General features: G+C 44.3%; 4 protein-coding genes across 13 annotated transcripts in view; 2 read left to right on the top strand and 2 right to left on the bottom strand.

The window, feature by feature from the left end:
- The window catches only part of nphp3 (nephronophthisis 3), a 25,800-nt gene extending 12,326 nt beyond the window's left edge, over nt 1–13,474 (top strand). For 2 of the 6 annotated variants that reach the window (XM_041070335.2, XM_029148070.3), the window contains 18 exons: nt 89–214; nt 424–585; nt 676–840; nt 913–1,054; nt 1,158–1,279; nt 1,360–1,466; nt 1,572–1,683; nt 1,916–1,993; nt 2,137–2,275; nt 2,491–2,598; nt 3,242–3,340; nt 10,314–10,383; nt 10,965–11,050; nt 11,133–11,204; nt 11,296–11,450; nt 11,619–11,735; nt 11,815–11,924; nt 12,004–13,474. In XM_041070335.2, the coding sequence (XP_040926269.1) occupies nt 89–214; nt 424–585; nt 676–840; nt 913–1,054; nt 1,158–1,279; nt 1,360–1,466; nt 1,572–1,683; nt 1,916–1,993; nt 2,137–2,275; nt 2,491–2,598; nt 3,242–3,340; nt 10,314–10,383; nt 10,965–11,050; nt 11,133–11,204; nt 11,296–11,450; nt 11,619–11,735; nt 11,815–11,924; nt 12,004–12,112 (2,079 nt within the window). In that variant the 3' untranslated portion in view covers nt 12,113–13,474. Of the gene's footprint in view, nt 1–88; nt 215–423; nt 586–675; nt 841–912; nt 1,055–1,157; nt 1,280–1,359; nt 1,467–1,553; nt 1,684–1,915; nt 1,994–2,136; nt 2,276–2,490; nt 2,599–3,241; nt 3,341–5,126; nt 5,180–5,261; nt 5,712–10,313; nt 10,384–10,964; nt 11,051–11,132; nt 11,205–11,295; nt 11,451–11,618; nt 11,736–11,814; nt 11,925–12,003 lie in introns of those variants that run through there. The other 4 variants (XM_029148062.3, XM_055507818.1, XM_055507820.1 and 1 more) reach the window with 4 other exon arrangements.
- On the bottom strand, nt 5,862–10,290 carry ackr4b (atypical chemokine receptor 4b). The gene is made up of 2 exons (XM_029148082.3): nt 8,455–10,290; nt 5,862–7,166 (listed from the first exon to the last, which is right to left on the bottom strand). Exon 2 carries the CDS (start codon nt 7,156–7,158, stop codon nt 6,049–6,051), a length of 1,110 nt encoding a protein of 369 aa, XP_029003915.1. The 5' UTR covers nt 7,159–7,166; nt 8,455–10,290; the 3' UTR covers nt 5,862–6,048.
- u2surp (U2 snRNP-associated SURP domain containing) lies at nt 12,207–20,619 on the bottom strand. Of its 4 annotated transcripts, none has more exons than XM_029148064.3 (26): nt 20,478–20,619; nt 19,607–19,705; nt 19,376–19,490; nt 19,134–19,258; nt 18,963–19,033; nt 18,751–18,839; nt 18,580–18,615; nt 18,390–18,472; nt 18,108–18,273; nt 17,795–18,006; nt 17,352–17,395; nt 15,740–15,844; nt 15,581–15,647; nt 15,289–15,452; nt 15,007–15,169; nt 14,847–14,926; nt 14,681–14,768; nt 14,408–14,542; nt 14,121–14,310; nt 13,929–14,024; nt 13,755–13,806; nt 13,507–13,657; nt 13,307–13,417; nt 13,087–13,199; nt 12,820–12,996; nt 12,207–12,719 (listed from the first exon to the last, which is right to left on the bottom strand). In XM_029148064.3, exons 1-26 carry the CDS (start codon nt 20,520–20,522, stop codon nt 12,581–12,583), a joined length of 2,916 nt encoding a protein of 971 aa, XP_029003897.1. In that variant the 5' UTR covers nt 20,523–20,619; the 3' UTR covers nt 12,207–12,580. The 4 variants fall into 4 exon arrangements, with proteins under 4 accessions (XP_029003897.1, XP_029003898.1, XP_029003899.1 ...); XM_029148065.3 differs by having other exon boundaries at nt 13,944–14,024; XM_029148066.3 differs by lacking the exon at nt 18,580–18,615.
- Nucleotides 19,950–26,940, top strand: pcolce2b (procollagen C-endopeptidase enhancer 2b). Of its 2 annotated transcripts, none has more exons than XM_029148079.3 (9): nt 19,950–20,089; nt 21,712–21,820; nt 22,220–22,475; nt 23,169–23,293; nt 23,419–23,555; nt 23,638–23,801; nt 24,457–24,540; nt 25,792–25,959; nt 26,284–26,940. In XM_029148079.3, exons 1-9 carry the CDS (start codon nt 20,070–20,072, stop codon nt 26,412–26,414), a joined length of 1,194 nt encoding a protein of 397 aa, XP_029003912.1. In that variant the 5' UTR covers nt 19,950–20,069; the 3' UTR covers nt 26,415–26,940. The 2 variants fall into 2 exon arrangements, with proteins under 2 accessions (XP_029003912.1, XP_029003911.1); XM_029148078.3 differs by lacking the exon at nt 19,950–20,089 and adding an exon at nt 20,779–21,483.
- The last annotated feature ends 105 nt before the right edge of the window (nt 26,941–27,045 follow it).

The following is a 27,045-nucleotide window of genomic DNA, read 5'->3' as shown; positions in this document are numbered from 1 at the left end:
GGATTAAGTAAATAAGGATTTTTGTGTAAATGTATCATAAATGATTTAACTGTCTCTGTAATGTGTTTTGTGGCTGTTTTTGATGCAGGTGGGGAGGGAGTACCGCGTGCAGAAGGCCCTGTTCTCTGCGGGTTTCCCTGTGCCTCAGCCTCTCCTGCACAGCACTGATGTAGAAGTGATTGGAACAGAGTTCTACTTGATGGAGCATGTAAAAGTAAACTGTAGCACCAGTCATAAATCCTTTGATCATTTATACCTCAAGCTGTTTTCTCTAAACTTTGCCCTGTTTTTCTGGACTTGTGCTGGCTTTCTGACACACCCCACTCGCGCACTGACCTCTGTCCTCGCTTTATGTAAGAGCTACTTTGTGATGAGAAGTTACACGTTTGAAAACACTGTTATTATGTCCTCCCTGTTGTTTAGGGACGCATTTTTAGGGATCTTCGTCTTCCTGGCGTGAGTCCAACAGAGAGGACCGCTCTGTATGTGGCTGCTGTGGAAGCACTGGCAAAGCTACACTCACTGGATTTGGCTTCTCTCAAACTTGAAGACTATGGGAAAGGAGCAGGTTACTGCAGGAGACAGGTGCAATAACACACAGTGTATGCATATCTTCTATTTGTATATATACACTATATGCATGGCCTGGAGTCTTTTATTCTCTGTCTTTTGAAGGTTTCCACCTGGACAAAGCAGTACCTGGCAGCAGCCCACAGAGACATTCCAGCGATGAATGAACTCTCTAATTGGTTGATGGAGAACTTGCCAGGCAGTGATAATGAAGTCACGCTGGTTCATGGAGATTTCCGACTGGACAACTTGATATTCCATCCGACAGAGGTACAATTTCTCTGACACTGCTACTTGTCACTTTGGTTCGTTTGATCGACGCTACTGCACTCATGTCCCTAGGCACGTGTGATAGCAGTGTTGGACTGGGAGCTGTCGACCACTGGGCAGCCCCTGGCAGACCTGGCCTACTTCCTCATGCCTCACTATTGGCCCAGAGGCCTCAGCATCATCAGCTCAATGGGCAGCTTGAAAGGCATAGAAGGTTACGTCAACAGATGCTTACATCATTAAAAATGGCCATTGGTTTCAGCTCATGAATAGATGTATTGATTGATGTTCCTCTATTATTGTCCTTTACTGAGCAGGTGTCCCAGCTGTGGGTGATCTGATGTCCATCTACTGCAGGTGCCGAGGGATCCCAGCTGAACTGCCAGAGCTGAAGTTCTACGTGGCCCTGGCTGTCTTTAAAATGGCAGGAATTGCCCAGGTCTGTTTACGCCGGTGTATGAAGCCCAGCTTATTCACGCTGGTATTGCTCTCTGACTAAAGGCCGCTTCTGTTCACCAGGGAATCTACGCTCGGCACCTTCTGGGTAACGCCAGTGCTCCTCAAGCTGCTCATTTTGGCCAGTGTGTGGAGCCATTGGCTAAGATTGCGTTGCAGCTTGTGCAAAGGTCGGTTTCCTTTTTATAATCATTATTTGGATCAATGCACTGTTATCCGAATTAAGCCTCTGTTTCTGACATTCCCTGGGATGTCAGAGATGTGGTCTTTGCCAGTTCGTTCACAGGTCCAATAGAACATGGGCTGTTCCTCCAAACAGCTAAAGGTCAGGCTGTTCTGCAAGAGGTCAAAGACTTTATGAGACAATATGTGCTTCCTGTTCAGGAGGTCAGTGCCAAAATCTGCCAAAACAAAGGAGAGATTTGTTTGCCCAGTAGTCATTAAAGGGTTTGAAAGTAGTTCTTTCATGGAGTAAGGGCCAATTAATTCAAGTCAGAAAACAATGAGTCCATTGACTTGATAGTCATTACTATTTCCTCTGCATCATACTCATCTTTATTCATCAAAAACCTTTTGTTGCTTTTATTTGTTAAAGAAATACTTTTGTAATTTGCTTTAGGAAGTTGAGGAGTACTACTCCAAACATGCTCAGTCTCCACAAAGATGGCACCCTCCCCAAATAATAGAGGATCTAAAGGTATGTTATCTATATTTTCTCACGTAGCCCTGACGGACATTTCTGTCTGTGGTGATGCATTCCAGCTGCATGTCTGCCTGCTCAATATTAATGTTTGCTTTAGCAGAAGAATTTGCTCAGTGTGATCACATCTGTGTGACCAGGTGAAAGCCAGGGAGGCCGGACTGTGGAACCTATTCCTGCCTGCGGTCTCTGGACTCAGTCAGCTGGACTATGCCTATATTGCAGAGGAAACTGGGCGCTGCATCTTTGCCCCTGATGTCTTTAACTGCCAGGCTCCCGGTAAAGCATTGATTTATTTAAGGCAAGGCTGTACCTGTACCCATGTCATCCTCTCAAACCTTCTCTGCACGTATTCAGTGCTGCTTTTGACAACGAGCATGTTTTTAGTCTACCCACATGATTTAAAACGGGATGATTTGACGTTCCTCTGGAGAGGATGGTATTTTTCACATAATTTACTAGGAGAATGTGTCTATTATGGCGTTTCCTAACAGACACGGGAAATATGGAGGTGCTGCACATGTTTGGCAGTGAGGAACAGAAGAAAAAATGGCTGGAGCCACTGCTCAAAGGAGAAATCCGCTCCTGCTTCTGTATGACAGGTATAATGACACCCGTGTCTTTACACATTATTTACTGATAAATTTCTTCAGGACTGTTCCATTCTTACTAGAGTCAGTAACGATTTGATTAGAGAGCTGGACAGGACCGACCATGAGCTGAGCTCATTCATGGAGGGGAAGCTTGACATGTAGAGCCTTGATGTGCTGCTAAATCCAGTCTTCATAATGCGTTGGCCACTTTGTAGTAATTGAAAGTTCAAAATGGCAACACTGAACATTAGTTGGAGTAATTCCAGTAATTCCTCTGTTTTTCTCCAGTTTGGTTACCGCTGGAAACAGCAGCACACTGTTGCCAGACGTGATTACACTGGGTGTGAATGTCTCTGGGGCTTTTGTAAACACAGATGGTGATAAGTAGTGTTTCTGGGATGCTTTTTGTCAACACTTTGCTTGATTTATTATGATGAGCGGTTAGGAATCGAAACTTCCACCCTCTGCTAATGAAGTTTTAGGGTTTGTCTGTTTTTTTACTAGTAAAACTGTGACTGCTCCGTTGTGTTATGTTTAACCACTCTGACGGTGGGTAAAGCTGGAATTGGGAATTCTAGAAAAACCAGAATGTGAAGCAAGTGCATGGGACTGGAAAAATTAATGATTGAATGACCTGTGGTCTGTTCCCCAGAGCCTGATGTAGCCTCCAGTGATGCGACCAACATAAAGTGCACTCTTCAGAAGGAGGGAGACAACTTCATCATAAACGGCAAGAAGTGGTGGAGCAGCGGTATGTGCATTTTTATTTATCATTTACCGGCATATACAAAATCACACGCTTTCAAAAACAACCAAAAGAGCTTTCTAGTTCTGGTTCAAGGCTCAAAATGTTAGGCGAGCAAGTTGTTTTACCTAAGGCAAGTTTAATTAGCATTGAGGTATTTCATAAGGCCCTTAAGTCTGTGATCAGAAAGGTTTGTCTACCAGCTGCTCAAGACCCAGTTGCTGCAAGACATAAGTTTGAATGTACTCAAGCTGTACAAAGCACAAAATAAATGCCTTCCCAAACCCCAAACTCTGAACATATGGACGGGAAAAAAGTGCAGATGAGTCATACAATAATCATTATGTAACACAGCGTTTTAACGATCATGAAAACACTTGGATCTGCTTCATTATGGAAAATATGTCGCAGAGCACCGTTGGGTCGCCAACAGTTCGAACCAGTAAAAGGTCAGATTGATGTAAGATAAACAAATGGTAATGCACCCCCCCCCAACACACACACACACTCACACACACAAATTGTGTTTATTATTTAGATATATAGACTCATCTGTGACTCAGTCAGTGTTGTGTAGCTTGTCCTGTTGTGACCACCCACGGGTTCTGGAACCCACTTTGAACCCTATCATCCAATCAACTAGTTCAACATGAGGAATGTTAATGCTAATTAAGCCACTAACATCGTAAAGTTCAGCCTGAAGCATTTAGAGCTTATTTACCAGTTATCGCATTGCTTATCGTAGTCATTAGATCTTTTATTATTTACTCTTAGAATAACTGTGAATTTAAAGCCATTACAGCTGTTTTCTCTGCGATTTAAGCTCTGAGTTTAAAGGAGAAGTCTGGTCTGTTGCTTTCAAATCTGCGTGGAATTGTCATTCACTGAGCCTTTGTACGGACTGTTATCTTTGGCTGGAGTCGGTGTCTGAAGTAAAACGTCCAAGTGGAAAACATTCTTGTGGAGTTGTGAGAATTTCGGCCGCCTGCGTGCGTCTCTCCTTTGGGTTTGAAGCTGCTGTGTCATACTTACGGTCCAACCATGGCTGCTTTTACCACGAACATATTATTCCAAAGTAGAAACTCCTTGTTTTTGTGTTTCTGCAGTCCAACGTCTCCAAGTGGAAAAAGTAGACGGCATTAATTCAAATTAGCTGATGTTTCTCTCTTGTGTCTTGTTTCCGAGTATAAAATGTGTGGGGTTTCCCAGTGATCTGGCCAAGGCGCTTGGCAGCTTTCGCCATGTCTCCCCTAATGGAGGATGTGTGTGTGTGTGTGTGTGTGTGTGTGTGTGTGTGTGTGTGTGTGTGTGTGTGTGTGTGTTGTTGCATTGGTACAGTAGGGCTTCCCACAGAGAAAACAACTTTTATTTCCTATTGTAATAATTGCTCAGCATGTTGTATTTTTCTTTGAGTGACTGCAGCTTGTCATGCAAGAACCCACTGGGAAAAAAACAGCTTCTACAGACACAACCAACTGATGCAGCCTTTGTTCTGATCTATAAGGAAGGGAAGGCACATTTTACCCGTGCAGCTTTGTGGTGTTTAATTTATGCAGGCTTGTCCTGTGGGCACGGAAATGTACTCAAATTATTCCCAGACCTGCAGTGGTTTATCTTTTAACCCACAGGCACTTTTGTACATTTGTATGCACATTCACACCGCTCAACCCTGTACAGGTACAGCGTTGTGTGTAGGTCAAACCCATGAATTTTAGTACAAGGCAGATAAGAGACTGGTATTGCCAGCTAAATGTACCTGTAGCTTGTTTTTTGTATTTTGTACATTGTCCAGGTCCCGCTTGCTGAAGCTGTAAGTCATTAAAGTGGAAACAGGATCCCTGACAGGTACTTCAGATTACATTCCTTTAGCCAATGCTTTTATCCAGTGCTAAAAGAAGATGGAAAAAGTGGTAAACAATGAAATCAGTTTGTGTGTGAAGGCCCTCGTCTGCGGTGGATCTGGTGGGGCCGTGGAGCCAGATTGAGCTGTTGCCTCCCTGTCGTAGCTGCAGCCGTGTAAACACGCTTCTTGGACTGGAGCCGTTCCAGCGCAAAGCCCACGTTCAATAAGTGCTTGTGTAGACTAGTGCTATGGAGCAAGCTTTAAAGCCAGCGTTTTTGTCTGTAAAGCGCATTTGCACGCCACTAAACTGTTAAGACATCAACTGCAAACAATTTGGCCAAGATCATATAATAAAGATGATTGGAATAAAAACGCCACTCGGTCTTAAGCTCCTCCAAGAATTATGCTGCTGCGCTGTCCCCCCGGCTTGACGGATCGACGGGGACCCTCCTGCTGCTCGCTGCTCTTTCTTTGTCGGCCAAATGTTTTCTGACAGGACGGGTCGGCCGCTGTACGACAGGACCGTCCCCCGTCGTAAACCCAAACCATGGGATGGTGCGAAATAAGATGCAGATGATTTTATGGAAGGCAGCGCAGACGTGAGGTTGGATTTGTTTTGTTGTGTAGCGCCCAGAGCATCCTGTGTTTCAACATCAGATCGGAACAGATGTGGGCGGATGCGTGTCTCTGAACATTTGAGTCCTTTTTATTTAATAAAATACATAATTTATACAAATTCTTTGCTTAGCGCATATAAATTCTGTATATGTTTAACGGAAGGCGTATCTTAATGTATATAATAGTAAACATGTATTTACAGATTATTTGTATAGAAGCTAAAGGGAATAGATACTGTAGCCATGCTAAAGTCTTAAATAGTGAAGGTGCTGGTGTCTTGGTCTTCAGAACCAGACTGCGAGTGGGTTTGTGTGGGGCTGTTGAGGGCGATCTCCACCGCCGGCTGCTCGGCCCCGTGCGTGGGGTGTCTCCCCAGTCGCTGTCCAAGGTGCTTGGCGGCTTTGAGCACGTTTCCCCTGAAGGAGGAGCCCATGAAGGCATAGAGGAGCGGGTTGACGCAGGCGTGGGCCAGCGCCAGGCTCTCGGTCACCTGGAGCGCGCGGTCCAGCCCCTTGCTGAGCTCGCAGTCGGTCACGAGCATGTAGATGACGTCCATGGCCCGGCACAGCTTGACCACGTTGTAGGGCAGCTGCGTGAGCAGGAACACGGCCACCACCGCCAGCAGCACCCGCAGGGCGCGCCACTTCCGGGCTCTCTGCACGCCGGCCGCCTGGCTCAGCGCCCGCCCCACGAGGCTGTAGCACACCACCATGACCGCGAACGGCAGCAGGAACCTGAGCGTGACCTCTAGAAGCTCCAGCGCCGCCTTCGCCGGCCGGGCCATGCTGACGGGGTAGCTGGCCGTGCACGCCATCCTGTGATGGGAGTGTTTGACCGTGGAGAAGATGAGGTCCGGGAGGCCGAGGAAGCTGGCCACTCCCCACAGGACCAGACACACCAGGAGCCACTGCCTGCGGACCCTGGAGCCCGTCCCGGTCCGGCCCGCCGGGTTCTGCGTCACGGCCCTGTAGCGGTCCACGCTGATGCACGCCAGCATCAGCATGCCGCAGCTGAAGTTGGTGCTGTAGAGGAAGGAGGTGACCTTGCAGGCCGCCGGGCCCAGCCTCCAGCCGTGCACGGCGTCGGCCGCCCAGAAGGGCAGCGTGAGGAGGAGCAGCAGGTCTGAAATGGCCAGGTTGAGGATGCACACGTCCGTCAGCGTCCGCACGCGCACCCGCGACGTGTAGACCACCACCACCAAGGCGTTCCCCGCCAGCCCCAGCACCAGAGCCACCCCGTAGATGACGGGGAGGAAGACGCCGGCGAAGGCGCGCACCGCCTCTTTGTCGCAGACCCCGTGGTCGTAAAAGGAGTCGTAAGTGTCATTCATGTCCTCATCATCAGGATAATCGAAATCCTCCATTATGGTTGCTGCAAAATCAGAAAAGAAACGGACAGAGGTGCAATTTCTAAATAGTAGAAGACAGTAAAATGCGTCCACGCATAAAGATCTGGTCTTGTTTTGTGAGCAAACGAGGCAAACGCTCCATTTTGAGTGAGTGTGTTTTACAATGAAGGAATGTTCCTGCATGGTTTCCCTAATAGCGGAGGCCCTGCTTTTCAACACACACACACACACACACACACACACACACACACACACAGAGATCATCTGTTTGTTCAATCACTTTGTATTCTGTTGAGCACCGAGTGATCCACAGACTTTACACACCGGAACCGCTGTCCCACTTTCAGCTCCCATTTGCTCAGTGAACTTACTAATTCAGTCAGTTTTTTTTCATTGCTGATTATTAGAGAGAGAGAGAGTTACTCACTCACAGGTGTTGTCAACGTCTGGTAAGAGAACGTTGTTTTTAAATGAGGTGGTATGTGCTGCTTCAATAACAGTGAATACAGCTTTAAACAAATGAGTGTATATGGAGAGCAGGCCATATAACTCCTGATAGAGGATGAACACGTGTGGATGTTGGATCTTGGGATGGAATGAGTCATCGTGTGCTGAAAGGGAGGAGTGTGTGACTTAAACGGGCTAAAATATGTCAAGTATTTCTTTACTGTTGACAGCTGCTATTTCAGTTTGACGTGTGGATAGTAAAGCAAACTGTTTTTGTAGTTTAGTAGAATTCTCGATCCCCACATTTTAGTTAGTGGTATTATTCATACATTAAAGTGATAATTGAAAATGTGAACCTTGTTGATATTGTGTGTAGAAGAGAGGAACACATTGTACGGATTTGGCATGTAGCTGCTGGTGGTCATCCGTTTTGGAGGGCATTTCTGTTCACTTTCATACTCAAGAAGCAGCTCTGTTTAATGTAGCTAAATAATAATTGCCTGAACACCTGACAACTAAGCTGTAACTTCAAATAAGATGTAATGTTATGTAAATAACAGGGTTTTCAATAGGCAAACTGAAAGCGGAGGGACAAATGCAGACACACTAATCTCAGGCAACACACTTTATTTTTTATCATTTCATCTCTCGTTCTAATATCATGTCATAAAATATTCAGGACTTTGACTGTAGGTGTAACACTGACGTAAATCTTTGACATCAGAAAAACAAGTTAATAAAACATGGGCTTCATTGACTTAGAATACCAACTTCTCTCAAGATCCTTTAGATTCTTGAGCCCTTTGGCTTGTTGGAAATATACCAAATCAGTGAGCAATGATAAAGTTGTGAAGACTTTCTTACCTTGTGTGTGTCCCCTTAATAAGACTTGTGAAGTCGATGCTAATAATCCTGAGTGAACGGCGAGTGGTTGCTGTGTCCTGTGGAGGGAGAAGCCGTCTGAACCGCTGCACTGGAGTGAATGATCTTTAAGCCGCGTCCCACCCCGCTCGCTGCTGACACTCTTTCCACCACGTAGCTCTCCAGCTCTTTGTTGTGTTGTCGTGCTGCGGGGAACACGGACGGTCTTTTCACTCAATCCTGTGGAAGCGCGGCAGGAAAGACGGGCTGCTTTTCCGAACTTAATCTGCTGCAGTTGATGTCATCCAGGGAGTGCCCCGTAGCTGGCCTTCGTGCAAAATATGATAATGGCATATAAAGTGACATTCCCAGTAGATGGTGTCGGTCACGTGTGTCACGTTTATTGTGGTTAGTTTGGTTTGCTGCAGTGTATTGGTTTGTTATAAAGTTTTGTGTACTCCTGCGTCACACGCGGACATCCTGGAGTTACTCATAAATGAATGTATAAACGACATTAGAATATTTTCTTAGGAATGCTGTTTCCTTATTTTGGCTTCTCCAGAAAGGTTCAACTTGTTTTTCTTTTCCTCTTCCTTCTATTTAAATAAATAAACCCCAAAAATCCACAAACCAAACGCCACTGGAACATAAATAAATAAAAGCGGGGAGTTTTTTTTTTTGTTTTTTTTTTTTTAAACCGGTTTGAAAAATAAGCTCAACAATGTAATTTGTTTAAATGTCGCATTCTCAGGATTATTGGCGTGGAAAGCTGTATATTCATTCCAGTGGTGATAAGACGTGTATGGGCATGACTCTCAAATGACACGGCGCTCGCCCTGTATCATACACCATGGGAGTTATGTAAGGGTGTGCAGGAAGAGCCAAGCTGCCCCTGAGCCAAACAGGCGTTCATTTGCGTGGGTCTGGGTGGAGATTGGTAGCGAGCGCTCCGTTTTCTTACATTGCAAACAGTGATGATGGAAAAAAAATCATATTTATGTTTTTGACCATAATATGGCTATTTTTTCAAGACACAGGAGTGTAATATGTGATAATCAAAATATCATAGTATGTGTGATGAAAATAGCCGTAGTATAGTATGTGAAATTAGGCTAAATGAAGCTCCCTCAACCTGAAGCCCGTCATCGGTCAGGCAGCAGCTCTACGCCGCTCCGTCGGCAGCGTTCGTCTTCGTCAGTGCAGCAGGTCAAACACGTAAATCCCTCTCATAGTGCACTCCTGCTGGGATTCTCTTCCTGTGGATGTTCAAAGGCGGCTGATGTCTGGTGTCCATGTGTCCTGTCCTCAGGGGACAGTTTTGACACTTGGACAAAAATATAAACAGGAAGCCAGACCATTGGTCACCCTGGCTGAGCCGCGGGGATCCGGGTCCATATGGGAGACGGGGTGGAATTTCCCCGGTCGGAAGCTTCAGTTTAGACAAAATGAGACACTGTTTTACATTTTTTTTTTTGCTCGTCAGATCTCCTGTTATCAAACGTTTCACACCTTCGTTTCACTTGTGCTTCGCGTAGCTCGGCTTGTAAGACCTCATCCATACGTCGTCTGTATGGCGTTGCCCTCTAGTGGGTGTTTTTTAGGGCTTGCATGTAGTTTTCATGGACATCTGCTCAATGGCGTCCCAACAGTTGCTATGAAGTATATCAGCTGCACCCATCAATCTGTCACCGCCTCCACCAGCGTCTGCACCGCTTCCCAGACTTTCCGGACCAGACTCGGGTCAGGACTCGGTTAAGGACAGGGCTGGAGTTCCTGGTCCTGTTGTGAGTCGCACAAGCGGAAAGCAGTGAAACAGGAATATAAATGAACCCCAGGCTTGTTTTTATGTCTCCTCCTTGCAGGTGCTGGCTTTTCCCAGTGCAAAGTAGCCATTGTGATGTGCAGGAGCAGTTCCCTGGAGGTTGGCAACAGGTCAGTACAAGTCAGTAGAGATTGTTTTCATATGTACTGTAGCTGCACAAGGTGCTGAAGCCACATGTGCTGTTATTGCGGGATTTCTGGTTTTATATGAAATGTTTTGTACAATTAGGTGCTTGTCTGCATGCCTTGTTTCTCTGTAGCACTTCCTCTGTGCTTCCATTATGATGGAAATGGGTTTGTTGGGGGACAAGGTCCACTTCCCAGCCTCTATTTGCATTTTAATAGCACTGCTCAGTATTCAGTTACAGCTATAATGTGCATTGTATAACAGTGTAATGGGTTTAATTGTGTTGAAGTGTGTTGACAGTTAAACCTTGCGGTTCACCCATAATTGGCACCATTGTTATCTAAGGCTCATCAGTCACAAGTGACATGTAACTGGAAAAAGCTTTGAAGCAGGCACACCCAACGCAATATGTGATACATTTTCTATTTCATTTGTTGCCACAGCAGTGAGGCAAAGCACACACCCAAGCTTGTTTAGAAAAACAGGAGAACAACAGGACTCCATGAGAAAACCAGCTGAACTGTCAGAGAATGTTGTCTTTGCTCAAACTCTGCCCGTTCCTTAGACACGGCCAACACAGCATGATCCTCGTGCCTATGGACACACCAGGCGTGAAGCTCATCAGGCCGCTGACTGTGTTTGGACAGGATGGTAGGATTACTCATCCTCAGTTTCATTTCGTTTTCACAAACAATCCGCCCCTGTTTCTTGTGTTTCCTCTTCGTGTGCTCAGATGCCATCCACGGCGGCCACTTTGAAGTGCACTTTGAAAATGTGCTCGTTCCCGCATCCAACATAATTCTGGGTAAGGAACTGTTTTGACTCTGCTGCCTCTTTGATAGAAGCATCTATGAAGTGATCTCCGCTTCCTTATCCGTCCCACTGCATGTTTGCAGGAGAAGGCAGGGGCTTTGAGATCGCCCAGGGTCGTCTGGGCCCAGGAAGGCTGCACCACTGCATGAGGGCCGTCGGCCTGGCGGAGCTGGCGCTGGAGCTGCTCTGCCAGCGAGCTGCTACCAGACACACGTTTGGAAAGAAACTCTACCAACATGTGAGTAAACGCGCACCAAAGACAATCAAAGCCACTTCCTTTTCTACAGGGTTCTAGTAGCGTGTGTGTGTACGTACTGTCATTTGTTTGGTTCCTCTGCCAACACTGTTGTTATTCGGTTGCTGTATAAACACAGTTTGACTGATAAGTGTGATTTCTGCTGTCTAGGAGGCTGTTGCTCACTGGATAGCAGAGTGTCGTCTCATGATCGAGCAGGCCCGTCTGTTGACGCTACATGCTGCTCACACATTGGATACAGTGGGTGTTCGGGCTGCTCGCAAACAAGTAAGAGTCTACGGCTGAGCTTAACCCGCTTTATTCCGTCCTTGGTCTTTGACTCCTGTTTCTACTGTGATCTTTCTAGATTTCCATGATCAAGGTGGCAGCAGCCAGGATGGCCTGTAAGGTGGTGGACTGCGCTATACAGGTGTTTGGAGCTGCAGGTGTATCTCAGGACTTCCCTCTTGCACGCATGTAAGTCGCCTTCCACACAAATTGGGAGCAATTTACAATTAATCTAATTGTTAATCACTATTACAATATTCCTTCTCAGGTATGTACACATCCGGACTCTGCGCTTTGCTGATGGGCCTGATGAGGTGCACCTCTCTTCTATTGCTCAGCAGGAACTGAGGGACCAGCTAAAGAAAGCAAGACTGTAAATTAGTAATAATCTAAATTACAGGTAGTAGTTAAACTACATTGTACAACCACACCGGCCTTGTTTTAAATGTCAAATACCTGATTGTCAACAAATACTTGATTAAAAATGACATGTTTATTAGGATTTTTTTTTTAATGTGAACTACAAAAACAGAAATTGACAGCATGAATAAGACTATTGTCGTCACACTCTGTATGGTGTGGTCTACCAAGTGGATGAACTCCATCTGAAAGTGGTGGGGAATCCAGACACACAAGCACATTATTTTTTTTGTACAATATAAAACAGCAATGGCCCCATCCATCAGATACACCTATCAGCAACCCATGCAACACCCTTCAATCTTCAGTGTCTATACATTAACATTTGATTAGAGCTCTTCAGCTGCCAAATCAGTCAGTCTATCATTTTATAGAACATGGTGCAGAAGGAGGGCAGGAGAAACGGCCGGTATAGAAAAAACGTGTCAGTGTTTGCTCTTCTTTGATTTTTTGTGAGACCGGTGTGGAGACCTTGATTTGGAGCGGGACTTCTTTGCTGATTTCTTGGGTGTCCGGGAGCGTGACCTCCTGGATCGTTTGGGTGTGCGTGGTGAAGAGGGAGACCTAGTGGGACAAGAAAGAATTACAGCTGTTAGACTCATGATTCAACCCAACTGGTCCATCTAATAATGATAATGGTGATGATAAAACAAGATGATCTGACCTCTTAGAGGACTTTTTGTTGCTGGATCGAGGGGAATCTTTGTGAGAGGAGCGTGAAGATGTGTCTTTTGAGTATGATCGATCAGAACGTTCTGATCGCTCTGAACGGGGTGAGGATGATCGGCCTCGTCTGCTGCTACTCCGTGTTGGGCTGGGGGAGCCACTGTGACGCCGTTTCCTATTACCAGGAACAAAACAATGATATAAAAGCCACACAAAAACACTCCGTCCACATCTTTCCTAACTGCACCTGTCAAATAGTTCTCACCTCTCTTTTCTGGTTGGTGTGTCATCTTTCTCTTTTTCCTTCTTTAACTCTTTTATCCGTGCCTCAGTCTTTTCCTTCTCTTTCTCCCGTTCAAGTTTCTCCTTTTCTTTTTCCTACAATTAGATATCAATGTCATTATAATAAATTACAACAGTTTTGTATATGCATTCATATTATGGTACTTTGTGTTATACAGTAATGTCAAAGCTGTATGCGTTACCTTTTGTAGTAGTTTGTCCCTGTAGTGCTCCACCTGCTCTTGGATACTCTGGCCAGGCTTTTTGGGCCTTTTACCAGACTCCAGCTCATCCTGGAACTTCATGACCTTAACCTGTGTAAACAATGATAAGGAAAATGGTCAGAATAAATAAAAACAGGTCACATTCTATGACATGCTGGTATATGGTCTCTGTAAACTACCTCTATCTCTCTGAGCTTTGTGCGTTTCTCCTCATTAATTTCAGACATCTTGGCCTTAATGTCAGAGTCATCTCTGATGGGGTTAGAATAGCTCTGAATGTCCTCTGATGAAGGGCTCCTGTCATCATCATCACTGTCCTCAACATTCCTTCTATGTTTAAAACAATTTAAAATATTAGTGTGCTGATAGATTTATAAAAACAGAATGAGACCCTCACATAGCAAAAAAACTTCTTAAAAAGTCTTACTTTTTAGGTTCTTCTGGTTGCTCAAATATCTCCCACTTTGAAGTTGTCACAGCTAAAGGACAAACAGAAAACAACAGCTTAGCACCATGGTCGTCATCATGTGTATTACTTTGTCATTCTACTAGTATTTAGGTATTTGTGAATTATGTCAATGTAATAAAAATATTTTTCCACCTAAACGTCTCACACCTTGAGACGCCAACTCAGACTCGTCCACAGCTTCCCATTTTGAGGGGGCTACTTTGAAGGCTGCCTCCTTGGACTGGTCCACTATTAAAAAAGGATGAGAAATATAAAGCCACGATAAAACATTTGGCCTGAAAGAGAACTTGCACAAAATTCTAACTAAGTTTCTATTAAACTCACAGGGTATTCCATCTATGTCTTCTTCCATGGGCTTGATAGGAACACCATCCAGGTCATCCAGGGGGGCTCCGTCAATAGCAGCCCCATCAATGGGCCCTGCATCAATCGGCACACCATCCACATCCTCCAGTGGGGTGCCGTCAACGTACTCTCCAATTGGAGCCCCATCAATGTCTTCTGTTGGCTCAACCTGCACAAATGAACATTTTTAACAAAAGGAAATTTGTAAATTGGACAGTTATGAAAAGCAATCTTTTATAAATTAATGAATGAATTTCATATTTTACCTCCACAACAGTAACAGGCTCTTTCTCTACAGACAGATTAACCAAACCCAGGAATATGTTCTGCAGCTTGATAAGGAAAGGGTCAGGATATACAGCCCAGTCCTCCCATGCCCGGAAACATGACATTACACGTTGCTGCACAAGGAGGAATAAAAAATACACACAAATACGTTTGAGCTGCTTTAACCTTATCTCTATTTTCTCTGCAAGATTATAGGTGGTTGAAGTTGAAATTATTCAAAGTGTTTGAATTAAAACTATTTACACATTTACCTTGAAGTTCTCACTCTGAAGGTGGCCCTGTATGGTTTTGTATGTCGCATTGAGGTCTGAGAAAATCTGGCAGAGCTTTGTCTCAAAACTGTTGAAAACAAAGGCATATTTTTTATCTGAACCTTACAATGCTTTTAAATATAATCCAAGATGATCAACAACTTACTATTTTCTGTAGTACGATGCATTTGCTACTTTGGCAGAAGAGTTGTACAGTACATCAGAAACTAGATATAACCGTGCAATCTGAGGTAAAAGAGACAGAAAATAAATTAGTTTTAATTTAGATTGATTCTATTGATACACTGCTTTGCCCATACACTTGCCTTTTTAGGTAGAGGAGTCTTGAGGATAGAAAGGGATTCTGTGACGCACTCTACTATCTCCTCAGCAGCTTCAGCATGGTTAAGACAGAACAACATGGCTTCTGCGATGTCTCCCCTCCTCGGAGTTAAACCGCGCAGCATCTCTTCCAGTTTGTCCCTCTCGCTGCAGAGATTAATATTTTAGAATTTTATAAACAACTTTTATTAAAAGCAGGGCATTTTAACTGCAGTTGAGTACATTAACTGCACAACTTAACAGTTTTCAAAAGGAAATGCTCTTACTCTTCCTTCAAGCAGCCTTTTTTGCTGGATTCCTCCTCCTCATCCTCTTCATCCCCATCATCATAAGGACCATGGAGATATGGATTTAGCGGAGGTGGGCGCCACAATGAGCCATTCTTAAACATCCTAAAGTCCTCCGTTCGCCATTTGGCTGGTGCTTCACCCTGAAAATAATAAAAGGCACATTGTGTTCTTGTGTAAACTATGATACCGCTTACTTTTTCCTAGACATTATGTTCATTTATGTCACATAAATGAAGTGTAGAACTTAACCCTAAAACAAAAATCACACCTGAAGTATGGTGTAGAGCTTCCACCGGTAGTACACGTGCGCTGGACTCTGGTTCTCAAACAGAAACCTGTAGGAAAAATACAAGTAAGCAAAAACTGAGGGCCTACAGATAAAAAAAATCATTTGTGATGTACATTTGTGATGTACAGCTGAACTGACCTGTACATAGGGTTGTTGATTTCTCTGTTCATGATCATGGCTTCAAACATTGGGCCTTCACGCACCACAAACTCGATCATTCGGTGGATGAGAGAGAGCAAATTCCTACAAGAAAGACACAGTTAAAGCAAACAGATTCAGACTGGCCTGACTTTTGAGCGCTGACACAGCCTCCCCACTAAAATGGATTTATGCTTGGTGGTTTGACACTGAGCAGTTTCCTGACCAAAGGCAAGATGGACGAAGACCCACTGCCGTTTTCACATACAGCAGGATTCAACTGAGCAGTGAACGCACCAAGAGCATAAATGGTATTGGACTCTGAAGGCAATTACTAATCTACCAGAACTCAAGAAATGTGTCACATGACCAGGCATAAATTCAGTGCAACTGTGATTATGCCTCTGGGTCTACACTGAACTGAACATTTATTTAAAAAAAAAAAAGAACTCAAAACAAAACTTACATACATTAATGAAGTCTTTAAAAAAAACAAATCATGTAACATGACTTGAGTTTGTGTTTAAGTTTTATGACTATGTTTTTGTAAGTTTCCAGTGTAGCTGGTTTTACTTACATTGCACTGATTGTACAGACTCTTTAAAATCCTATTCAGTTATTAAATTACACAAAATAGAAAACAAATAAAGCTGAAGAAGTTTGGAGCAGAACACTGACAAGACACCAATAGCAATTTGTCAATATGGTGCCTTTCAATGGCCACTCGTCCCGATCAATGTGGAGTGAGGAGGAACCAAAGCAGTAAGATTGTTGGCCTAAACAGACTTAATATATGATCTAATGATGAAGCTGGTAATGTCTCAATACATTGCAAATGGGATAACTAGAGCTTTTTTGATGATGTTTGGGGAAATGCATGGTGCAGGCTGTATACAAGTTAACCTAAAGTGCCCAACAAGACAAAGGATGTCTTTTATTTGACAACACAGATCACATTTACTTGTATTGGAGCTGACCGTACCAATGGCGGGGTAAAAATCAGTATACTTTCCCAATCCATCCCATGATGCTTTTCAGGTCCCTCGCTGCTGCAGACAGTTCAACTTGTGCTGCTCACCAAGGCCAATGTCAAAGGTCATAAAGACTAATCTTGGCAGGTTTAGATTTGTTGGCAGGGGTCAGATTAACTGAGCTCCCGATGGAATGACAGAGGCCAAGGGGGTAGACGGTCTGAATGAGCAATGGTCTAAGAACAGGTTTTCAGAAACTACAGACCTAGGATCAGCAGACTATGTATGTAACACTATTAACTAGCTACATTAAATTATTAAATGTTCATGTATGAAGTGGGACTTTGGTGGAACAATGTTATGATGTTTGGTTTAACACTTAAATGGCACATAAAATTAGCTAAGAGTGTTTCACTACATGTTAAAAAAATAAAATAATGATGGTGGGATGTGAAATGTTTTCAGTCAGTATTTGTCTATGTACTGATATGAAGATACTTACATTACTGCCTCAACCATTGCTCACCCACACAGACCAGCCCCCTGTAGCATGCAGTGATCAATCGATCAAACGTTTAGCTTTATTATGGGATGTTTTTTTCTAAGTTTGTACACCAATTTAAAAAAAGAAAAACATGTACCTTTCTGTTGGGATAACCACTTTGACTATGGCTTGCGACAGAGTCTGTATATGAAGTCACATCAGATAATAAACATAGAATGTGAGTATTGTTAAAAAGGCAACAGGTCAAAATTTTAAATATTGCATTTAAAAGTGCAAAAAAGACAACAAATTTCTCTTACTGCTGTCAGTTTTACTAAAGGTCCTATACCCCTTACACTTAATGAGCACCTACTATAAACACCTCTCACACTGATCATTCATCACACACATCCCTTTATACCCACATTGCGACAGACACTACTATTTTACATCACTCAGAAAAATGTATCCTATGACTTACAGGAGCTATGATTAAAACCTGTACTAACTGCTCGTTTGAAAGGCTAACATCTTACCAGCAGAATTACCAAAACATTGCCATAACCCATGAGAAAATCCTAGGCTGACATGTTGAGTTACCTTCTCAAACTCCTCCTTGTTTTTAGGTGGAGGAAGCAGGGGAGCATTAGGGTTCTTTAGCCTCTCCCGGGGCTGTGCGTTGAAGGGAAGGCCAGAGGGAGGTGGAGGAAGTGTGTGCTCCATCATAGAGGGAGGGATGTAGATGGGGTGGGGTGGAATAGGAACACCTTTGCCCCATCCTAATTTCATCTCAAAGTTCATTATCATCTTCCCTGCAAAGATACGGGTACAAGTTTATTTGTTATGTTTATTTTATTTATTATAAGAGCTTGAAAGAGCATATAACAGAATATGTAGGAAGACAACTTTGTACCATTTAGGTTCTTGAGTGCTCGTTCAGCATCCCTCCTGTTCATGAAGGCTACAAAACCACAGTTCCTCTCCCGAGCCCTCTCTTCATCTGTCCTCGGCCACATGATCTTCACACTGGCCAGTGGACCATAGCGACCAAACTCCTGACACAGCATCTCCTCGTTCATCTATATGATAGTGACAACATTTGCAAGGCATAATTAGATGAACATAGAAAGTGTGTCCCAGTCATGCCTTTAATGCCTCAGTTCTCCACTCGATATATGTTAAAACTGAATTTCACCTGTGGATTAATGTTTCCAAGATACAAGTTTGTTGTGGATGGATCTCCAACATCATGGGAACCCGGTGCACAATCATCCAAAACTGCAGAAACAGACAAGAGAGAAGATTTCCTAATGCTGTTTAAACAGAAAACATAATTTTCAAGCAAGATAAGAGAATGCACGGCCACTATATTAAGTCAAAATTACCACTGGACGGACGGTTTCTTCTTGAAGAACCATCCGCTAAAAGAAGCAGAAAGCAGTATAAATTTTGTTTCGGGGTGAGAGTGGACAAAGGGGTGGAAGAGTGGACGTAGGTGTGTGGACAGGGTCGTTTCAGACTAGGTTAGTACATGTGGTGTAACTTAAGACACTTACATGAACGTCTTCCATCCAAGCCAGAGAGAGGTTCAAAACGACTAACACGTCCTTTCATTTTATGTCTCTCATCCCTTTCCTCCTGAATTCTACAGGAAATAGTAAATATTACACTCAAAACATTCCAAAGATTCAAAATATTGTTCTACTAACTTTTACTTCAAATTATGACAGCTGAAAACCACTGGCTATGGATTTGCATTGAAACTTACTGTTTAAGTTCTTCTTTAAAGAGCTCTAAGTTGCTCTTCTTCTTTTCTTTTTCATTACTTTTCTTCAGTGTCTAAAATATTGAAGAGGAAATAAAGTACAGCAAAATGAAACACTACTATTTGGCACAGCATGAAAAGGACTGGCTACTTGTTGATTGAGACATTACTTACATGTTTTTTATCCAATGCTAAAAACTGAGGTGGAGTTTCCAAGGGCAAGAAGCTCTTTGACGGGGTCTCAAAACGCGACTTGGGCTTGTACAACTTCCCTCTCTTTTCATCAGCAGCTGCTTCCTCTGAAACGAGACAGGTGACTATCAGATTACATGATCATTTACACGTTCTCTAGTTGCAAAACAGCTATAATGACCTCAAACTTTGTGTAATTATTCAGCAATTTGTAAATATTGTACCTTTTGTTGCATTTGCAATACCCCCACGGACAAAGGCTTTGACTTTGCCCTCACCACCTCCTTCAAAAGCAGCAAGAAATTCTTCATAAATCTCTGCCGCAGCCCGCTCATCCTCCTGTGTGCAGAAATCAGCATCAAAGTTAGTCCAAACTGGGCTTCAAATTAGTTGAACTTGCAAATATTGTGTATATATTATATTTAGACAACATTATCCGAAAAAAATATCCTTACTTTTTTCTTTATTTCGTCCTGTTCCTTCTTGCTTAATGTCCTCTTCGCTACTGTCATTTTACCAATGCTGAAAGACTTCAGTTTGCTCTCAAGCAGCGCCTGTAAACAAAGCGTGGATAACTTTCATACGGTATTTCATACAAACACGTCAGTGCATAACTTCATTCGGTGGAGATTATTATTACTTGGATGCTAGCTAATGCATGACATTTTGACGTTGACAGGTGGTGTTGAGTTCATTAGGGAACGATATTTATTTCTGTTCGCACCACGTAATTCGTAGCGCACTAAAAAGCAGCATGTGTCCAGTTGTCACTCATGGCCATTTCATAAACATCTAAGGCCCATTCCATCCGTTGTGTTTACCAAATGTTTGTCCTTCGTTGCATCGGAGCATAAGTTACACATGGGCTAATTTTGTCTGCGGCCTAACAAGCTGGCCTCGCTGCAGCGCAGCGACTGGATGCTTTACCCAGTTAACAGGTAACGCTACGCGGCGAAAGACTGGTACAAGACGCTAAGGCCCAAGATCTTTAATTCAGTTGCAGAGCAACTTGGTTTTGTGCTTGTAACTAGTTGTGACAATATCAACCTAATAGCTGAAAACAACAATATTTCTTTTTAGGCTGAAATCTTGCTTGATGGTGGTTAAAACGTTAGCGTAGCTGAGCTAAACTAGCTAGGGTGGTCGGAGGCGCTTAGAGGTTAGCTTGGTAGTTAGCAAAAAACCGTTGCGCACACTCGAAGCTGTTGCCCCTTGCATGCTATAGAAATAATAACCGTTAATGTTGTAAACGCACGCCGTGTTTCAACGTTGTTTACGTCACAATCCATTTAACCTAGCTAAAGAAAGTACAAACAGTAAATTCACCTTAGCGCTAGCTTTTTGAGAGCCACCAGGCGCTCGGTCCGCCATCTTTTGTGAAACTGAAGTAAATCGATCGCAGATTAGGAAATAGCGGCAACGCTGAAAATCTAGGCGACACAATCAATCACCGAAACACCAACGCCTGATATTATTTTCTCTAAAGCACTCATTTGTGTTTAACCTCGGCTCTACCACATATAAAGACAATTTGTTATTGTTCATTCATCTTATACAAAACACGATTAATAATGTTTCTAATGTTTCTTAAAATAAATATAATCCATTCGCTGGCTTTATTTTTCATAAAATTTATTGTCAAATAAATCACAGATTGATTGATAGTCATAGATAGCTATGACTATCTAAATCAGTTTCCATAAATAAAAAAAATAAAATAAAATAAAAATCTGTCAATGGACAAACCATCTTTTTTCCACCAGATGGTGTTCTTGCACCCAGTATTTTGCATCTGGTTCGTACATTACATACGTCATCTCAGCCCGAGGCGGTTTCAAACGCATATTTTAATGTTTCACCTGGTTTAAAAATGTACGTTCTCCTAAGAAAAAAAAAAACACCGCAGTTGGCCTCGTCTTTAGCATTGGCGATAAGAACCACAACCCACCGACTAGAACGGCCCAACTAATATTTATACATGACTTATAGAGTCAAGTTTGGCATTCCATTCCTTGGCTTCCATAGAACTAGTGCGAGAACCCATGCCCGATCACACTATCTCCTTCTGGGAGGGAGGGGGGAGTAGTGTACAGTCGCCTGTGCGTCCTCCCTCCGTCAGCGCAGAACAGACGCTACATTCAGCTTGCAGTTACAGGAACTCCCTGCAGGAACTCCCGGGTACTCGCGGCGAGCTGCTGCGCGCAATGCCATTCATGCCACGAAACGGGCGAAACGCCTGCTCCGTTGACCCAGCGATGTGGAGTACACGCAGCGTTTTTTGCGCATGGAGTCTGCTGTTTTTGACAGAGGTCTGTGCGCAGGCTCAGCAGAGGTACATCTTTATTCCGAACTCATCCGAAAGCTTTACGACTGGGAAAGGAATCAAGAAGCCGGTGTATGCTGTGGGGAAGCAGCATCAGTGGAGTTGATGTAGAGGAGCATTCTGCAGTCTGGGCTGCCTCCATGTGGCGCAGTGCCTAGCAGTTAAATTAGTATTAATATATGTAGAGTATTTTTCAACATAGATCATTTTGCTAAATACATATTCTTTCCCTTTTAGACAAAGCTTTACTTGCGGCGGTAACATCACAGGGGAGTCTGGAGTAATCGGGAGCCAGGGGTACCCAGGAGTTTACCCCCCAAATACCAAATGTGTATGGAGAATCACAGTGAGTCTTGTTTAATATTAAAATGTTGTTATTAAAAACAGCTCAGAAATCGACTGCAAAAGTGATATCTAAACAATCCATTAAAATACAGCAAACAGCTGCAGTGTGTAACAGCATGGCGCTGTGCCACTAACCCCAAACTCCTAATTTCCTTCTAAAAATACTCAACCACAGCCAGAGCTGCCTTAGGGCAGTTTCTGTTCACTTTATCACACTAGTGTACTGTGCAGCAGTGAAGATGAGTGTGGGGTTGGGACATGTAAATTTAACAAATGCCAAGTCATGTGGAAATAATTGCATGTAATATATGCAGTAGTTGTGAAAGGTTTTAACCAATTTATCTTTTTTTGTTGTTCATGAATTATTCAAAAAGTATACATCTTGTAAATTCTCACCCAGGTCCCAGAGGGAAAGGTTGTGGTTCTGTCATTCCGCTTTATTGACTTGGAGAGTGACAGCCTGTGCCGGTACGACTATGTGGATGTGTACAGTGGCCATGTCAGCGGGCAGCGGCTCGGCCGCTTCTGTGGGACATTCAAGCCAGGAGCTCTGGTTTCCATTGGCAACAAGATGCTCCTGCAGATGGTATCCGATGCCAACACAGCTGGGAGTGGCTTCCTGGCCGTATTCTCTGCCGCCCATCCACACGAGAGAGGTAGGTACAGAGGAACAGTAGCTGGGAAAGTGGGCTTAGAAAATGCCAGATGGTTTTAAAAAGAAATTTATGAAAGTTGCTCAAATCATAACACAATGACCAGTGACCAACAAAAAGGAAATATGGTTTTACTTTGGCTTGAGAAAAGCCAGTGACCTTTGGAGGTTTCACTTTTCCGAAATTAAACTATTGTTTAACGCTTCCAGCAAGATGATGGAGTGAGAGCGTCTGAGCGCTTCTCACAGTAGAACGTGGAATTTCTCACCAGCAGAAAGCACAGGTCGGAGGTACAGTACAGCTGAGAGCTGGGCGAGCCTTTCCTTTCTCCGGGCTGCCGGAGTTTCATCCACTGTTTGTGTGGAATTTTAATAGCTGGTTCCCTGAACTCTGACTGGGAGCGGACGGCTTTAATGGACAGTGTCTGTTTGTAACCTGGCGTTTACACACTATCAGATACACGGTTGCAACTCGGACTCAGCAGTGTCAAAACTCTGCAGCACAACACATCCTCTGTTGCTTTGCTATTTTTGTGACTGGACATGTTGGAAAGGAAACGTGTCTTTAAGACGTCCAGTCCTTTGACAGCTTGAACAGCTTGTGTGGTTATTGAACTGATGTTTTGCAGATGTTTGAATCAGAACCATCTTGTTCTTATTATGTTATTTTGCTGCTGATACATCGGTTTTCACACAGGTGAACAGTACTGTGGAGGCAAACTGGATAAGCCCTCTGGGACGTTTAAAACCCCCAACTGGCCTGAGAAGGACTACCCGGCTGGTGTCACCTGCTCCTGGCACATAGTGGCACCAAAGAACCAGGTTAGTGCGGCCTTCCAATCACACTTCAATGCATTATCCCACACACCTGCCCTCTAATCAGAAAGCTTTGTGATCTTGGGCTTAATGAAAGACAATAAACCCTTCTGCTTTATGTCCTGCTGCAGATTATCGAAGTGAAGTTTGAGAAGTTTGACGTGGAACGGGACAACTACTGCCGCTACGACCACGTCTCTATTTTCAACGGTCCGGAAATAAATGATGCCCGGAGGATTGGGAAATATTGCGGAGACAGCCCTCCGGGGTAGGGCCCTGTCCGGCAGGACAGATTCTATGCTGAGGCCTCATCCGAGGGCGCTGTAGTCAGTCTGCCTCTGTTCCTGCAGGCCCGTGTTCTCCGATGGGAACGAGCTCCTGGTCCATTTCCTGTCAGACCTGAGTCTGACCGCAGACGGCTTCATTGGACACTACAAGTTCAGGCCAAAGAAATTCTCAACGACCACGGCGTCACCTACCACTACTACGCAGCCAGTCACCACCAGACCCATACGTACGTAGCAGCTCCTGTCCAATGCAAACCGCTAGAACTCTAACATCTGTATTTGCTGGAATCTTGCTGGATTCCGTACCAGCTACTAACGCTCCCCGTGGTCGTGGCTTCTGAATCAGAGCGGCGTCACGGTGCGTTGGAGTGCTGCAGACGGTGCCCCAGCCAACAGCAGCACATGTTCCAACACGGCGCTGCGTGCAGTTCACGAGTTCACATACGCTGTGGGCACACGTGTGCACCCACAGCCACAGCTCCTTTTCATGCGCTGCTTCACATTTCCACACGGCGGTTCTGTCCCTCAGCCAGGCTTTTCTGGCTCATCCCAGTCATGATGTCATACTGGGACTATGCTTTACAGCTTATCTTGCTTAACTTTTCCCGTCTGCTAAGTATAATATTTAAACAGCCTCTGAATTTGTTACAGAGTTTGGCTTCTGTGCCTATTGGACACTTTACTTGTGTCAGAAACCAAAAGCCAGTGTTTACTTTCATATCTTTTCGCTGTTTTACACAGTAGACATTGTTTCTGAGGCCGACAGTACTGTGTGGCTCACCCCCACTGGAACCCGATGCAACATGTAAACTCTCATCACTGGCCGGCGAAATTACAGAGACTCAACCTTCTGCGTGTGTGTTTGTTTGTGTGTCTGCGCAGCGTTAAAGTACTCGGCCGCCCTGTGCCAGCAGAAATGCAAGAGGCGAGGAACGCTGCAGAGCAACTACTGCTCCAGCAACTTCGGTAAGAACGTCTCGTTGCAATGATTATTACTTATTACTGAAAGCAGCACAATAATTAGGACGAGCTCCCGCTCTGCTCATGTGTCCTGAAGCTCACGTACCAGTCTTACAGTATATGAAGCATGGATTTATGGGAGCTTTTTAGCCCTGATATTGTCGCTGTCTCAGTTCCTTTGATCCTTCACTGCGAATCAAAGACATTGTAGACAGCCTGTCAGCAACTGAAGTGGCACGTACAGTAAGACGCAGTTGCCTTCAGTATAAACACACTCCTCAGCCTCTGACTGGGTAGACTGTTAATAAATGAAGGCGTTGATTCAGCTTCGGACTCCATTTGCTGCTCCCCCGCTCTGATGTTTTACTCCCCGAGATGTTTGCCACATGAGCTCGACTGGCATATCAAAGACTGCGCTTGGATTTGCACCAGGAGCCCAGGAAAGGCAGGCGGTGTGTGGAAAAACCCGTCCCGTTTGATGTGGCGGCGCAGTCGGCACAGGATACGTTGCTTTACATCCTAATGAAGTGGTTGGACCGTAGACTCATCAAATGGCATCAAGTAAACTCTTAAAAGCGTTAAAAGCATCTGTTTGTGTAACAGTAGCGACAGACGGTCAGGAAATGAAGCAGGCAGCACGCGAAGTCCAGGCATATTGGAAGCATCAGCATCAGAGTCCACTCGCTCCGACTCTGCAGCCGCTGCTGAACATCGGGTCTCTTCAAGAACACGACCTGGTACCAGACTAAACAGGAAACGACTGCAGATTCTCCCAGAGAATCTTTGACGCGACCACACTGTGAAGCGGCTCATTCAAAGACAGGAGGGCGTTTTCCATGGAGCTTAGGTCGTCACGGCGACACCCGCTGACCCCGTCGCAGGCTCAGCCCCGGAGCTGCTTATCTCTGGAGGCCTTACAGTAAACGCTGCCTTTGATGCGCTCGCAGGGCTCTTGAGAGGGGGCGTTTGGCTCATGTTGTGGAGAAGAAAAGCCATAAAAAGGTCACTTGTTGAAAGTGACTTTTGAAAGCCTTGAAGAAAATGTTGAGAGCCTGCGCTGTTAATTTACGTGACATCCTCCTCACTTCAAAGACGCCCAGCGTTTATGTTAGTCAGCGCACATTGCTCACATTTTTTCCACAATATTTATGGCGACAATAAAAAGCATGTTCCCTTCACTACAACTGTTTCTATCCCTCGTAAAGTCCAGGCTTTGTTATGTTTGATGTGTTGTAAATTCTCCTTTTTTCGTGACAGTGATCAGCGGCACCGTCATCACGGCAGCGATGAGAGGAGGAAGCATGTACGCCACCGTCTCCATCATCAACGTGTACAAAGAGGGCGGCCTGGCCATCCAGCAGGCTGGAAAGGCCATGAGCACCAAGATCGTCATCCTGTGCAAGAAGTGCCCATATGTCAGAAGAGGTGAGCGCACAAAGTGGTGGTAGATATGAAATCAGCTCCATGTTCATGAATGTACAGAAAACTGGTCATTAAGTGTTGATAATGAGTCCGTGTTGACTGCTTTGCGTCACCTATGGCTCTGAGTTTGCCTCCTCGGCTGATGGAGCTCGCCCCAGTACGTGAGTGAGCACAACTCACTGCCCAAACAGTCAATGAGGTTTATATGGAGCCATATAAACCCGTGGCATACACGCCTGCCGTGTGCACATTCTGATTGTCCGGCCTCCCTGAATGTCTCTGCCGATGCGCCGCTGCATTCAGGTGTTTTCTGTGTGACCTCACCAGGCCTGAACTACGTCTTCATGGGCCAGGTGGACGAGGACGGCCGCGGCAAGATCGCGCCGCACCACTTTGTTCTGGTGTTCAAGACCAAGGACCAGAAAGCACTGAATCTTCTGAAAAACAAGCGGTGCTGAGCTTCGGTGCCTCCACTGGAGCGGCGGAAGAAACAGCAGCGAATGATCTCGGAACCATCGAAACCCAAACCGGACGTGGAGCTTTAGTGTGAAGGTGTCAGTATTTGCTCATTTTACGGTGGATTGCATGTTTTCAGAATAAACTGATACTTTTACTTTGACAGTGATCTAAATCACATTCCTACCACACAGAAGGATATTTAAATAGATTTTTGCAGATCAATTTAAATTCTTGGGCTTCGGGATACTGAAAAAAATGCTGATTAAAGTGCAATATTTCATATTTATATATTCTTTTTTTAACAGAATTCAAATGCTGGCTTGTGGAATAAATCCACCTCCCAGCTGGAACGCTTTCCTTTAGTTTGTTTACAGATGCAAAGCAAAGCACTACCATCAGCATGTATCATTTCCTTACTGTCAAAGGCAGAGGTATGAAATGAAAAATATTTTCATATGGAAAAAGTCTGTGAATAGTATTTATAGTTTATTTTTTTCATCTGCCCGAATAAAAACCGTGAACATCTTCCTTTTCCTTGTGCATCTTTGATGAAAAACCTTCAGCCTGGTCTTTTGAATTCAGTCCGGGCGGTTTTGCTCTGCTAAGCATGAGAATGGATCAAGTAGACCA

This window comes from Betta splendens, chromosome 4, assembly GCF_900634795.4.
Source record: "Betta splendens chromosome 4, fBetSpl5.4, whole genome shotgun sequence".
NCBI classification, from domain to species: domain Eukaryota; kingdom Metazoa; phylum Chordata; class Actinopteri; order Anabantiformes; family Osphronemidae; genus Betta; species Betta splendens.
Note: the sequence above shows the minus strand (reverse complement) of the source record. Positions and strands in the feature narration are given on the sequence as shown.

Bases quoted from the DNA above. Each gene is read 5' to 3' on its own strand.
- u2surp (XM_029148064.3), bottom strand. From the start codon at position 20,522: ATGGCGGACCGAGCGCCTGGTGGCTCTCAAAAAGCTAGCGCTAAG. The intron at 14,543-14,680 runs GTAAATGTGTAA...CTCCTTGTGCAG, and splicing joins TTCAGAGTGAGAACTTCAAG to CAACGTGTAATGTCATGTTT. The intron at 12,997-13,086 runs GTGAGAACTATT...TCCTGGTAATAG, and splicing joins ACACCAACCAGAAAAGAGAG to GAAACGGCGTCACAGTGGCT.
- pcolce2b (XM_029148078.3), top strand. From the start codon at position 21,194: ATGCCCGATCACACTATCTCCTTCTGGGAGGGAGGGGGGAGTAGTGTA. The intron at 21,821-22,219 runs GTGAGTCTTGTT...ATTCTCACCCAG, and splicing joins AATGTGTATGGAGAATCACA to GTCCCAGAGGGAAAGGTTGT. The intron at 24,541-25,791 runs GTAAGAACGTCT...TTTTCGTGACAG, and splicing joins CTACTGCTCCAGCAACTTCG to TGATCAGCGGCACCGTCATC.
- ackr4b (XM_029148082.3), bottom strand. From the start codon at position 7,158: ATGGAGGATTTCGATTATCCTGATGATGAGGACATGAATGACACTTAC.